General features: G+C 44.3%; 1 protein-coding gene across 3 annotated transcripts in view; it reads left to right on the top strand.

Moving 5' to 3' along the window:
* The window catches only part of DRP2 (dystrophin related protein 2), a 697,048-nt gene that overhangs the window by 306,401 nt on the left and 375,961 nt on the right, over window positions 1-14,686 (top strand). For all 3 annotated transcript variants that reach the window (XM_068248074.1, XM_068248073.1, XM_068248072.1), the window contains exon 11: window positions 10,979-11,180. In XM_068248074.1, the coding sequence (XP_068104175.1) occupies window positions 10,979-11,180 (202 nt within the window). The remainder of the gene's footprint in view (window positions 1-10,978; window positions 11,181-14,686) is intronic.

Raw genomic sequence — 14,686 nt, 5'->3', positions numbered from 1 at the left:
TCTAATCTATACTGTGGGGCAGCTACCTGTCTAATCTATACTGCGGGGCAGCTACCTATCTAATCTATACTGCAGGCACCTATCTAATCTATACTGCGGGGCAGCTACCTATCTAATCTATACTGCAGGCACCTATCTAATCTATACTGCGGGGCACCTACCTATGTAATCTATACTGCAGGCACCTATCTAATCTATACTGCAGGGCACCTACCTATCTAATCTATACTGCGCAGCACCTACCTATCTAATCTATACTGCAGGCACCTACCTAATCTATACTGCGGGGCAGCTACCTATCTAATCTATACTGCGGGGCAGCTACCTATCTAACCTATACTGCAGGCACCTACCTATCTAATCTATACTGCAGGCACCTACCTATCTAATCTATACTGCAGGCACCTATCTAATCTATACTGCGGGGCAGCTACCTATCTAATCTATACTGCGGGGCAGCTACCTATCTAACCTATACTGCAGGCACCTACCTATCTTATCTATACTGCAGGCACCTACCTATCTAATCTATACTGAGCGGCACCTACCTATCTAATCTATACTGCAGCCACCTATCTAATCTATACTGTGGGACAGCTACCTATCTAACCTATACTGCAGGCACCTACCTATCTAAACTATACTGCGGGGCACCTACCTATCTAACCTATACTGCAGGCACCTACCTATCTAAACTATACTGTGGGGCACCTACCTATCTAACCTATACAGAGTGTGTGTTTCCACAGTGTGTGTGTGTGTGTGTGTGTGTGTATTCACAGCATATGTCTCTAAGCCCCGCATATGACACTCGCCCCAGGCCCCGCATACTCTAAAAATGCCTCTGGCATAAAGAATTCCCTGGTGGACTTTCTGGAAGTTTGTCTTACCATCTGCAACTAACCTACAAATTGGATGTTAATATCTGAATTATATACCTTGGATACACCATTATTGGTCAGACATTTCTTTCCAAACACGAGTTCTGATTCTATTTATATGGATAAAGATATTCTTTAAAGTGGATCTGAAGTGAACTTTTACTCATTGCATAATTGTGTTCCTTTCCTATTGTTTATAGGGCATTCCTCAAGCCAAATACTTTTTTTTGTTTTTGTTTTAATACTCTAATTCCCTATAAACTAAATAATCCATGCCCACAGGATTTCAGAGAGCCTTGGCAGTAGCAAGGGCTCATGGGAGCTCAGTCTGGGCAGAAGGAGGAGGAGGTGTTACTAGCCATGGATTTCAGAGGCAGAGGGGAGGAGGGAGGAGGGGGGATTAGGTTTTTTTCACAGGCTGAGTGCTCAAGATACAGATAAGCCTGTCTCTGTGTAATGTTTACAAACAACATGGCTGCTGTCATTGTATCACAGGAAGAAATTATCATTTTTTATTACAGCTGTTTGCAGCTAGATAAGATATATAGACAAGTTACTTGTTATACTTAGTTTTTCATCTCGGATCTTCTTTAAATTTCATTGTATATGATCCAGGTGTCCACATTTCGAGAAGCCATTATGAATATTACATGCAAAAGTGTTTATTTACTGTGGTCTGTTTTACTCTGGAAATGGGTATGGGTATCACCCCAAACAGCCCTTCTGAGGGCTACTTCATCTGTGTGTGTGTGTGTGTGTGTGTGTGTGTGTGTGTGTGTGTGTGTGTGTGTGTGACACTCCACAGCCCACAGGCACCCACCATTGTGCCCAGTGCCCACTCCAAGCACAATAGTGCTCCAGGGCCTCTGTTATTATCACTAAATTGTGCACAGATAGAGCACACTGGCACTGAGCCACACCTGTGCCCAATTGTAGTGATAAATTGAGTGCCACATAAAAGCGCAAGCACATTTTTTTCCACTACTGCTCCAGGGCCTCTGTTATTATCACTAAATTGTGTTTGAACTGTTGCAGCATATTCTCAGTGTCTGTCCGATGCACAGACGGAGCACACTGGCACTGACCCACACTTGTGCCCACTTCTAGTGAAATTATTTAATTGTGTGCCACACATTTGGTCTGTCAGTGTGAAGCGGGCATAACTGATCAGGGCAGGATTTGTGGAAAGGCGCGAAGGCCATGGCCTAGGGTGATAAAATCAGATAAGATCAGAATGGCGGCAGGACTAGGAGAGAGAAGAGGTCATATGTCAAAGTAAATAATCTCTTCTGGTCCCGCAGTACAGCCAGCCAGCGCCCTGCTCTGCACTAATAGCTGGATTCCACAGTTCCCCAATCCCTGCATCTCTCTCTCACAATTCCTGGTGTGTTATGACAATCAACATCTGCTGCTGTCACCTCACCTGATTATCCATTTCTCTATATGATGGACATACAAGTCAATGTGAGAAATACCAGGGATTTACATTACAAAGCAGATGTGAGAAATACCAGATAAAATTAAGCAGATAAAACTAAGTTCCGCTAAGTTCTAATGCAGGCAATCACAAACATCAGTGAGCTCTGCTAGTTTTTTAACCTCTTTTATAGCTGTCAAACTGACCCCAGCAGCTGTTAATTACACTTTCTTATCTACGCCTAATGTATTGCTTTTTTTTCTTCCTAGCCAGTGATCTCTTCTCTGCTTCAGTTAACTCTTTCCTGACTCATTTTCTGTCCTTCAGCTCCGACCATCTATGAGAACTAGAGATTTCCCGAACGGTTCGCCGGCGAATTGTTCCCGGCGAACTTTGGTAGTTCGCGTTCGCCAGCGAACATAAACTTTTCCGGAAGTTCGGTTCGCCCCCATAATGCACCATTAGGGTCAACTTTGACCCTCTACATCACAGTCAGCAGGCACATTGTAGCCAGTCAGGCTACATTCCCTCCTGGAGCCACTCCCCCCTTATAAAAGGCAGGCATCGCCGGCCATTTTACTCACTTGTGTTCCTGCAGTAAATAGAGACGAGACAGCTGCTGCTGCTGCTGCAGACTCTCATAGGGAAAGATTAGTTAGGCTCTTGTAGGCTTGTTAGCTTGCTCCTTGCTGATTCTTATTGCCAAAAAAATAGCACCCCACAACAGCTCTTTTGAGAGATAATCTTGTTCTTGTGATCTATTTTTTTTTTCTGTGTGTCCCACTGACACTTGTGTTGCATAGACACCCTTGATAATTCATACGGTGTGTGCCACTGCCAGGCCCAGCACATTCCGTGACTACCTGTGTGTGTAACAGGTGCACATTGTAATACCCATTACTGCATATACCTACCTACCTGTTGTTCACAGTGCACCCACCTACCTACGTGAGCTGAGCGCACGCAGTGTCACTGTGCCTGTCCGCTACCTGTCTGTGTGTGACTGGTGCACATTGTAATACCCATCACTGCATATACCTACCTGTTGTGTTCAGTGCACCCACCTACCTACGTGAGTGCACGCAGTGTGATATACCACTCCGTGCATACCTGTTAACTGCACCCGTGTGACTGCACATTGTATTAGTCAAGTCAGTGCATACCTTTCACTTCACCCCCCCAATATGGACAAAGCAAAAGGCAGAGGCAGGCCACCTGTCAGGTCTGTTCGAGGTCGCGCTGTCGTGATTTCGTACGGCCCTCGACCAAAGTACAGTGTTCAGAAGAAGGCACATGCCATCAACCCTCAATATTGTCAGGACGTAGTTGACTATTTAACACAGAACACCTCATCTTTCTCAGCTTCCGCACGGAAGCGTGACATATCTTCCTCCTCCTGCTCTGATTCTGGTACCCTACTTAACACTCAGTCGGCCGCCACCACCAAAGTGCCATCACTCCAGGGCTCAGCGGTGTGGACATTTTTTTGTGTATCTGCCTCAGATGAGAGCAATGCCATCTGTACTCTCTGCCACCGAAAATTGAGCCGTGGAATGACCAAGACCAGCGTAGGGACAACTACCTTACGAAGGCACATGATTACACAGTACAAACTGCAATGGGATGACCGACCACCTGAGGAAAAGCAGCACACAAAAGCAAAGCCACACACCGCAGTGGAAGATACCAGGCTGCAATTTTTTCAAAAAAAAAGGCGATACCTAAACTGTACCGTGATGTTGAAAGGCAAGTGGTGACATCTCTGGCACACAGCGTTGGGTCAAGGGTCCATCTGATCACGGATGCCTGGTCTGCAAAGCACGCTCAGGCCTGCCCGAGACTAAGTCAGTCCCCACGCACGGCATCTCTGCCTGAACGCCGTGTGACTGCCTGCCCCAAGACTAAGTTAGTCCCCACACACAGCATCTCTGCCTGCACGCTGTGTGACTGCCTGCCCCAAGACTAACTTGGTCCCCACACAGCATATGCCCGCAGGCCGCTTGAATGCCTTCTCCGCCACCACCAACAGGGTCCAGGACTCAAGGCAGATTCCTGAATTTTTAAGGCCGCTGCTAGCAGCGGCCGCTATGATGATTTTTCTGGCGCGTATACATGCCTGCCTAATTTTTCTGGCTGCACTGCGGCTGCAACAACAAAATAAAGGGCATGTACATGTGCCCACTCCCCTTCATGATCATTACCTTGCTGCGGTGAAGGGGCTTGCGTATCACAATGAAGCAATGACCACCGGCTATATGATTGTCTCGGGGGGTGGCACACGAAAGATAATAAGGTTGTTGCTTCATTGTGGACAGACGAAAATTTGATCAACTGGACAGTCACTGTTGTTCTATCATTGAGCTAACACAGCCCGACGACCATATGGGCTTGAAAACCGCCACGGCCTGTACTTTGGCCATGGTGCGCACCAGTCCAGCACAGCTGTCACTACGCAAACAGCCGTTTGCGGTGCGTTACACAGTGAGTTTGGTGTGTCAGTGTGAAGCAGTACTCTAATTACACTCCCTGATGCATGTATACACATGCAAGATGTTTTAAAGCACTTTAGGCCTGCAATTTAGCATTCAATGTGATTTCTGCCCTTAAAATGCTGCTTTGCACCCAATCCGAATTTTTCCCCCGGGACTTTTGGCGTGTATCCCACCCCGCCATGCCCCCCTCCAGATGTTAGACCCCTTGAAACATCTTTTCTATCACTTTTGTGGCCAGCATAATTTTTTCTACTTCTCAAAGTTCGCCTCCGCATTGAAGTCTATTGCCGTTCGCAAAAGTTCACGCGAACCAAACTTTCGCGGTAAGTTTACGAACCGGGAACCTGGAACCCGAAAATCGGAGGTTCGGGCCATCTTTAATGAGAACTGCTGCAGGAATAAAAATGCTGTTTGCTTCCCTTTCATTGATAAACTGTCACTGTCACCTGAGCTGTTAATACCTCTATGCTAGTATGTATGGTTTGGCATCCTTCTCCTTTCCTGTAGCAGTAGAGCATTGTACCATCTTAGCCATCAGCGAAAGCAGAGCGTTTTGAATCAGGATGATACCATTTATTGGCTTAAAAGAAAAAGAGTAAGCTTTCTGCTAATAAGCCTTCTTCATACTTTGTTCCTGTATACTGCCAATATGTTAGAGCACACCAACATATGTACATTCAGCATTCATAAAGAGATACATAGATTTTTCAGCAAATACAAATAAATGTCATTCAGATGCTTTAAAGAGGAGCTGAACTCTTGCACAGAACAGAAGGAAAACATAGAGAAATGCACCCTGTATGTATTTAGAGAGCTTTTCTAATTCCTCCACATCTGTGTCTAATCACACATTGTAATTTGATATCTCCCCTGTGTCACCTGACTGCCACAGCATCTAAGCTCATTTGAAAGCACAGGATGTTAACAATATGTCCAGGGGCGTAGGAATAGGCCCTGCAGCCCCTGCGCCCGCGGGGGGGCCCGGCCCCCCCCCCTGGGGCCCGCTCGGGGCCGTTTTGTGGGTGCTGGAGGGGTGGCAGCATGAGGGGAAAGCCTTGCCCACAGTCGGCGGGGAGAGGGGTAGTTCCCCCCTCTCCCTCACCTCGGGGCTCTCCCCTCTGCGCTCCCCTCCAGCTCGTAAGTGTCTGTGGGGCTGTGGTGGGCAGCGAGCGGCGGGCAGATACATACCTGCTTCCGTGCGTTCCATCGGAGACTTCTCCCTCTAGCGGCTGACGTCACTTCCGGAAGTGACGTCAGCCGCTAGAGGGAGAAGTCTCCAATGGAACGCACGGAAGCAGGTATGTATCTGCCCGCCGCTCGCTGCCCACCACAGCCCCACAGACACTTACGAGCTGGAGGGGAGCGCAGAGGGGAGAGCCCCGAGGTGAGGGAGAGGGGGGAACTACCCCTCTCCCCGCCGACTGTGGGCAAGGCTTTCCCCTCATGCTGCCACCCTCCCAGCACCCACAAAACGGCCGCGAGCGGGCCCCGGGGGGGGGGGCCCGCTCAGAAAATCTGCAGGGGGGCCCGGTGGGGCCTAGTTACGCCCCTGAATATGTCTGCTTCCATGAAAGTAGGATTTAGACATACTGCTGATGTATTGCAGGATTTGTATCAGCTGTAACAAAGAAACGTTTTTTCTTTAAAGGTTATTATGTTGTTGTGTATCTTTTAGAGCAGAGAGGAAGTTCTGAGTTCAGGTCTGCTCTAATTACAACAGAGCGTCCAAAGTGGGTCTTGACAGGATGTTTGCTACTTACCTATTCTCTGTTTTGAATGGGCTTCTCTCCAATGCATTGCGCTGCCCTGCCACCTGTTTGTGGCCCCGACTGCAGCCAGTCGCACAGAGGATAAAGAAGCAGCACATGCTCTAGCCACTCGGCGGTTGGTGACAGCAGGCCTAGGGCACTGGAAAGTACATATCCGGCCCTGTAACCCATACATTACCACTCTGAACATTTAAAAGAAGCCCTTTATTCCTAAAATGTAGGAATGTACTGTGATTTCTGTCCTTTAAGGATTAAAACCTGACTCTGCATCAACTCCGTAATTTTTGGTGGGACTTTTTGGCATGGATTGCCCTCCGGCATTCCCCTATCCAGGTGTTAAACCATTTGAAACAAGTCCACTTTTGTGGCCAGAAACAGTCTTTGTAGGTTTCTAAATTTGCCTGCCCATTGAAGTCTATGGAGATTCGCCAGATTCACCTGTTCGCGAATATTTGCGGAAGAAAATTTGATGTTCGCAACATCTCTATTGCATAACTTCTTTCCCTTCAAAAACCCTTTGGCTGCTTTTGCGGTATGCTTTGGGTCATCGTCCATCTGCACTGTGTAGTGCCTTCCAATGAGTTCTGAAGCATTTGGCTGAATATGAGCAAATAATATTGTCTGAAACACTTCTGAATTCATCCAGCTGCTTTTGTCAGCAGTCACATCATCAATAAATACAAGAGAACCATTTACACTGGCAGGCATACATGCTGACACCATGACACTACCACCACCATGCTTCAGTGATGAGGTGGCATGCTTAGGATCATGAGCAGTTCCTTTCCTTCTCCATACTCTTCTCTTCCCATCACTCTGGGACAAGTTGATCTTGGTCATCAATCAATCAATCAATCAATCAATCAATCAGCAATCACTTAACAGCATTGACAGAGATAGGATATTCAGTGATCACCATCTGTAATCACATTCACTGCACTGACAGCATTGATAGAAGTAGAATATAAAATATAGCAGTAGGATATACAGTAATTACATTCAGCAATCACTTTCCATAATTACATTCAGTAATTCCGTACGTAATGGCCCTGACAGAAGTAGTTAGTATTCAATAGTCACTTGATAGCACTGACAGAAGTAAGATATTCCGAAGATATTCAAAAGTAAGATATCAAAAAGTCATTTAATAGCACTGATCGAAATAGAATACTCAGTAATTAATCAGAAATAACTTAACAGCATTTACAGAGGTATGATACTCAATAATCACCTTCAGTAATTACAATCACTGCACTGACGACACTGCACTGATAGAAATAGGATATACTGTAGAATGTAGCAAATAGGGTATACAATAATCACATTCAGCAATCATATTCCGCAATTACATTCAGTAATCACTGCCAAAAAGTAGTACTGTACATTCGCTATTCACATTCAATAATCACTTCATAACACTGCCAGCACAACGCTGCCAGCACTGACAGCAATAAAACGGGCAATACACTGGCAGTCCACTGAAAAAAAATAAGATATTCAATAATCATTATTCACGAATCAATCCCCATGATTTGAAAGCATTGAAAACATTGTACATCATAATAAGTTCTACTTATCCCTCCATCTGATTTTTTTGATTTCCACTGTTCCTCCAAAAGGGCAGTACAATATATCACCTCAGGACATCAGGGCATCAGGACAACACCACTGAAGTCCGAAGCCAGAAGCCTGAAGCCCACAGTCAGAGCCGGCGAAATGCCATCCTGCGTGCGACACGTGTGATGATCCACACTCTCCGCTCTCCTCTCCCTCCTCTCACTCCGCCCCCTCCCCTTCTACCCCTGGCTGCCTCAATCCGCCCTCCTCGATCCCTCAGCAAATGGACATATTCCTCCCTCAGCAAACGGACCCCTCCTCCCTCAGCAAACGGACCTGGAGAGTGTTCTTGATCTGGCCAACTGCTGTGAAAGGTGTTTTCTTCACCAAGGAAATAATTTTTTCGGTCATCCACCACAGTTGTTTTCTGTGCTCTTCTGGGTCTTTTGGTGTTACTGAGCTCATTGGTGTGTTCCTTTTTATTTATTTAAAGTGGTGTGAAACCCAGCATGTCTTCTTTGCGCTAAAAGATTATGTACTGCACATAATATACTACCACATTTTTTTTTAGCATAACAGCATTCAGTTAAACACAGATCTTCCTTTTTTAATAGAAAGTTCCCTGCAGTGAGAGCCACATCCAAACTGGTGATAACATTATCTTGTGTTTACTTAATTGTAGCAAGTGAAGAATGTAAACATTCCCTGGCAGTTCTGAAACTCCTATTGTGTCCAGAACATAGACAGCTGCTCAGAAATCATTACTGGGTACAATACAATATAAATATACCAGTTTTGAATAAAATGCACTGGCAGCTTTCAGAGCAAATAAACGGAACTTTGGGGAATTGTAATTTATAAATGAATAATAATACGTGTGCACAAAAGCAAGTATGATAAAGGGCTCGTTTCCACTGTTGCGACGCGATTTTGCCGGCATCCCGACGCTTGTAAAAACGCATGCGGATGCGTTTCCGCATGCGTTTTTACCCGCGATTTCGCGTGCGATTTCGCATGGCAGGGTGCCATCCGAAATTAACCATGACACTGCCAGGGCAAAATAACATTAAAAAAAGGTGAGAAATCGCACGCGAATCGCGGGTAAAAACGCATGTAAAAAACGCATGCGTTTTTCCTATTAAATACATTAGCGGCGATTCGCACGGATTCCCGACGCAGGCGAATTCTGTGGGTCCCGTCGTGCAGATTTGGCCCGCCGCCAAATCGCTCCCGCACGCCGCACATATGGAAACAGCCCCGGCCACTTCAATGTACCAAGCGAATCCGCATGTTGCCGCCGCATGCGGATTCGCTATGGTGGAAACGAGCCCTATGGGTTATAAAAAGAAGGGAAACATATTTTTATTGAATATTACAGTTGTTTTGGCCACATCTAATGTTTTGCTATCTCTCAGGTGGGTTTGTTTTGTTTTTCCGGTCTAATAATGGCTTGCTTCACTGATAGTGACAGCTATTTGCATCTCATCTGTAAAGTTGACAGGAACATATTCCAAATGCAAATAGCACACTTGAAATGAACTCTGGACCTTTTATCTGCTCTTTGTAATTGAGATAATGAGAGAATAACACACACCTGGCCATGGAACAGCTGAGAAGCCAATTGCTCCCTTAACAATTCAGAGGCACATATGCAAACTGTTGTAACTATTGTAATTCCTACACCGTTCAACTGATTTGGATGTAAATACCCTCAAATTGAAGCTAAGGCAGGGAACACACTTGACTTTCAGTTTTTCGCGCGCGTTTTTCTGCATACTTTTTCTGCACACCAAGTGTGTTTCTATGCAGGAAAACACGCGCGTTTTTTCATAGCAGCTGATGTAATTGATAGAGAAAACTGCCAAAATGTGCAGAGTCATCATGCAGAATGTCAGTTTTTTTTCTGCGTGCGAACAACACAGTAAGTGTGTACTAGCCCATTAATTAACATGAGTTTTCAGTTTTTCTGTGCAGAAAACGCTCATGAAAACTGTCATGTGTGTTCCCTGCCTGACAGTCTGCAGTCAACTACTTGCTGACCGGGTCACGCCGATGGGTGCGGCCACAGCGGTCTTTAGAGGGGTTTAACAATGATGGGTGTGGCCGCGGTGGTAGTTTGGGGGGTTTAACACTGTGGTCCTCAAGTGGTTAAAGCACATTGGGCTTTATTCACAAAAGAGTGCTAACTGTTAGCACGGCCGTTTTTGCGCGAATTTTCGCATTGCGCGCGCTCACGAATTTTCGCGCAAAACGATAACGTTTTCCCACGCAAACGCGAATTTTCGTGTGAAAACGCTATGGATTTCGCGGTAAAATTCGCGGTTGCGCGCAAAACCTTTATCGTTTCGTGCGAAAATTCGCGATTGTGCGCAATGCGAAAATTCGCGCGAAAACGGCCGTGCTAACAGTTAGCACTCTTTTGTGAATCAAGCCCATTGTGTTTGTTTTATTTTAAATCCATTGTGGTTTTGTATAGAGCCAAAAATGTTAGAACTGTGTCAATTTCCCAATATTTATGGACCTGATTGTATATTTGCTATGCTTTTGCTCTACAAGTTTAGATCACCAACCATCCTCAAGGAAAATAAGAGTACAACCATATCTAGCTCCCAACATAACAAATATTTTTTACTCCCCCATATTATTATAAAAGTATGGTTAACCAAATAGCTAAAACAAAGTTTTATTTTTTATCTTAAAGTCTTCCTTCCTTTCCCTACTTTCTTTATTTCTTGCTGTCTTTCTGTCCTGTTCACTATATAAATTATGTTCTCATTTATTTTTATTGTGCTTATTATTTCATTATCTTGATAACTATATCTTTTTTCTTTTTCATCCTATTTACATGTCAATGCTCTTCAGTGGATTTAGTCACTCTGCCATTAGTGTCCCAGATATTCTCCATTGACATCCTGCAGTCTTCAGACCATGTTCTTGATGTACTTGATGTCATTCGATGCCTGAGCTCCCTGTACGAACGATTAGAAGAAGAACGTGGACTTTTGGTGAATGTTCCATTGTGTGTGGACTTAACTCTCAACTGGTTGTTAAATGTCTTTGATAGGTATGTGGATTTACAAGCCATTGCTTTATGATGGCTGCAGAGTTATTTCACATGTAGCAAACCTATAGCCCTGTACATAACTCCTAAAAGTAAGACATCAGGGTTTCTTTAATTATTTAAAATATTTATGCAGTCAAATTAAATTAAAAATACTAGTAATTTTTCATTCAAACATTGCATCGGTTTAGTCATAAATAAGCCCTGGCCTAGACATGAAAGTATGAAAATGCGGCATATAAAATTATCATCTTGAAAACCTGTAAAATCAGCTATGGTACAGGAATCTCAAAAGAGGATTACAATAAATATATGTTTTTGGTTACTTTCACTAACTTCTACTGTGTGTGTGTGTGTGTGTGTGTGTGTGTGTGTGTGTGTGTGTGTGTGTGTGTGTGTGTGTGTGTGTGTGTGTGTGTGTGTGTGTGTGTGTGTGTGTGTGTGTGTGTGTGTGTGTGTGTGTGTGTGTGTGTGTGTGTGTGTGTGTGTGTGTGTGTGTGTGTGTGTGTGTGTGTGTGTGTGTGTGTGTGTGTGTGACTCGTAGTTAGTGACAGCAACATGCTAGCAAAGATTTAAGGATCAAAAACATATATTTATTGTAATCCTCTTAATTCATGAAAAAATGTTTTTTTTTTCTCAACCAGACCAACAAAATGTGTCCCGAACGGTTCCCGGCGAACTTCGGTGGTTCGCGTCCACCTGCCAAATGCGAACTTTCACGGAAGTTCGATTCGCCCCATAATGCTCTATTGAGCAAAACTTTGACCCTCTACATCACAGTCAGCAGGCACATTGTTGCCAATCAGACTACTCTCACTGCTGAAGCCCCACCCCCCCTTATACAAGGCAAGGTTCTTGTGCCATTTGACTCACTCGTCTGCCTACACTAATTAGTTAAGGGACAGCTGCTACACACACTCTGCTAGGGAGAGTTTAATTAGGCTCCCTCCTACCGGAGGGAGGAGGGTCTCATCTGCCAGGGAATTACAGTATTTCAAAAGCCAGCTTACATACCATGGCTGGGAATTGAACCCAGGTCTCAGTGTATGGTAGGTAACTAACATATCCATTATACCACCAACACTACTAGCTGAAGCTAGCCTAGCATGTACCATTTATGCTCAATCCAAAAGAAAAATAAGACAAGACAAATAACATTTATATCACACTTTTCTCCTGGCAGACTCAAAGTGCCAGAGCTGCAGCCACTAGGGCACGCTCTATAGGCAGTAGCAGTGTTAGGAAGACTTGCCTAAGGTCTCCTACTGAATAGGTGCTGGCTTACTGAACAGACAGAGCCGAGATTCAAACCCTGGTCTCCTGTGTCAGTTGTAGAGCCCTTAACCATTACACCTTCCAGCCACTGCTTAAGTATTTGCAGCCAGGCATGACCTTGCCTTTTGTGTTCAACAGTTGTCCAAAGAGAACCCCAGATAGCCAGGTAGATTCTTCTCTCTCTCTCTCTCTCTCTATCTATCTCTCTCTCTCTCTCTCTCTCTCTAGTAGGGATGGTCACCGCTTTCCGCGGAATTGTATTTTTGAGCATAAATGGACTGAGCATAAATGGTACATGCTAGGCTGGCTTCAGCATGTAGTGTTGGTGGTACAGTGCCACTGTACCACCAACACTACATACTGAAGCCAGCCTAGCATGTACCATTTATGCTCAATCCATTTATGCTCAGCTGCAGCCACTAGGGCACGCCTATAGAGCGTGCCCTAGTGGCTGCAGCTCTGGCGCTTTGAGTCCGCCAGGAGAAAAGCGCAATATAAATGTTATTTGTCTTGTCTAATTTTTCTCTTGACAACACAAAAGGCAAGGCCATGCCTGGCAACATATCCTTAAGCAGTGGCTGAGTGGTGTCATGGTTAAGGGCTCTGCCTCTGACACAGGAGACCAGGGTTCAAATCTCGTCTCTGTCTGTTCAGTAAGCCAGCACCTATTCAGTAGGAGACCTTAGGCAAGTCTTCCTAACGCTGCTACTGCCTATAGAGTGTGCCCTAGTGGCTGCAGCTCTGGCACTTTGAGTCCGCCAGGAGAAAAGTGTGATATAAATGTTATTTGTCTTGTCTAATTTTTCTCTTGGATTGAGCATAAATGGTACATGCTAGGCTAGTTTCAGCTAGTAGTGTTGGTGGTATAATGGATATGTTAGTTACCTACCATACACTGAGACCTGGGTTCAATTCCCAGCCATGGTATGTAAGCTGGCTTTTGAAATACTATAATTCCCTGGCAGATGAGTCCCTCCGGGAGGAGGGAATAGGTAAAAGGGGGGAGGAGGGTGGACCTCCATGTATTAGATCTCCTGAAATATGTTTTCTATCATTTTTCCAGCCAGTAGAAATTTTTCTAAATTTTAAAGTTCGCCTCCCCATTGAAGCCTATTGCGGTTCGCGAACTTTTTCGCGAACCGAACTTTCCGTGGAGATTCGCGAACCCTAATCGGAGGTTCGCGACATCACTAGTTGGGAATACACCATGAGATTTTTTGGCAGATAGATGGTTTGATAGATAATTTCCGACATGTCCGATCTTATTTTCGATAAAAATGTATCGTTTTTTTCTGATCGACTTTTCATAGAAGTGAATTGAAATCGATTAGAAAAACGATCGGAAAATCATTCGGACAATAAATCTGAAAATCAGAAAATGACAGTTTAAAAACCATTTTTCCTTTGCATTTTTAAAATTAATTTTCTCAATAACTACAAGGTATTCTTTAACAAAAAAAATGTACTTGCACCCACTATTCTCCTTAACATAAGTAGCAATTTTGGTGGCAATATGATGCATGGTGGCTTTGCTATTAACAAATAAATTTGGCATGAAATTATGCAAAAATTACGTGAAAATGTATGCAAAAGTTACAGATGAAACGAATTATAATTTTTCCTGACATTTTGCATTATGAATTTGCATCTTAATTGGGAATTTCGGTGGGAAATAACGTCTATGCGAAATTTGTGCTCATCACTAGTAACTAGCTTGCTAGTTAACTCGCTAACTAGCTAATCTGATGTTACTACAGTGCAGAAAGTATAGTATAAAAGGGCTTTAGAATTTGTAAGTGACAGTGATCTGCTGGTGTGAGATTTAAGATTCACAAATTATTATCCCCCTGATGTGGCAAAAATGTATCCCTCTCTGATCGAAATCTGATCAGAGAGGCATCATTCATTTCCTTCCAGACCCAGCACAGCGGATCTCAATAGAATTTAGTTGTGTTGCTCTGTTAGATGTAGTGTGGCACTGTGGGTCAGTGATTCCAGATCGGCAGAAGTTTTACGCTCTGGTGGTCTGGTCCCAAAGTCAATGTTGTGGAATAAATTGTTGTCAGATTTGATCACTAAATCAAGCACAAAAATCAATATGTGTATGGCCTGCTTCAGCTCATCTTCAAACCAACAGGGAACAACAGCAACCTCAGACAGCAACCAGATTTCTCATCATCCCTAATCACGACTATCATTTGTATATATCTGTAATGCTATGTTTTTGGCGTTGC

Source organism: Hyperolius riggenbachi, chromosome 8 (genome assembly GCF_040937935.1).
Source record: "Hyperolius riggenbachi isolate aHypRig1 chromosome 8, aHypRig1.pri, whole genome shotgun sequence".
In the NCBI taxonomy this organism is placed as follows: domain Eukaryota; kingdom Metazoa; phylum Chordata; class Amphibia; order Anura; family Hyperoliidae; genus Hyperolius; species Hyperolius riggenbachi.
The sequence above is the reverse complement of the archived record's forward strand: the minus strand, read 5'-3'. Positions and strand labels throughout refer to the sequence as shown.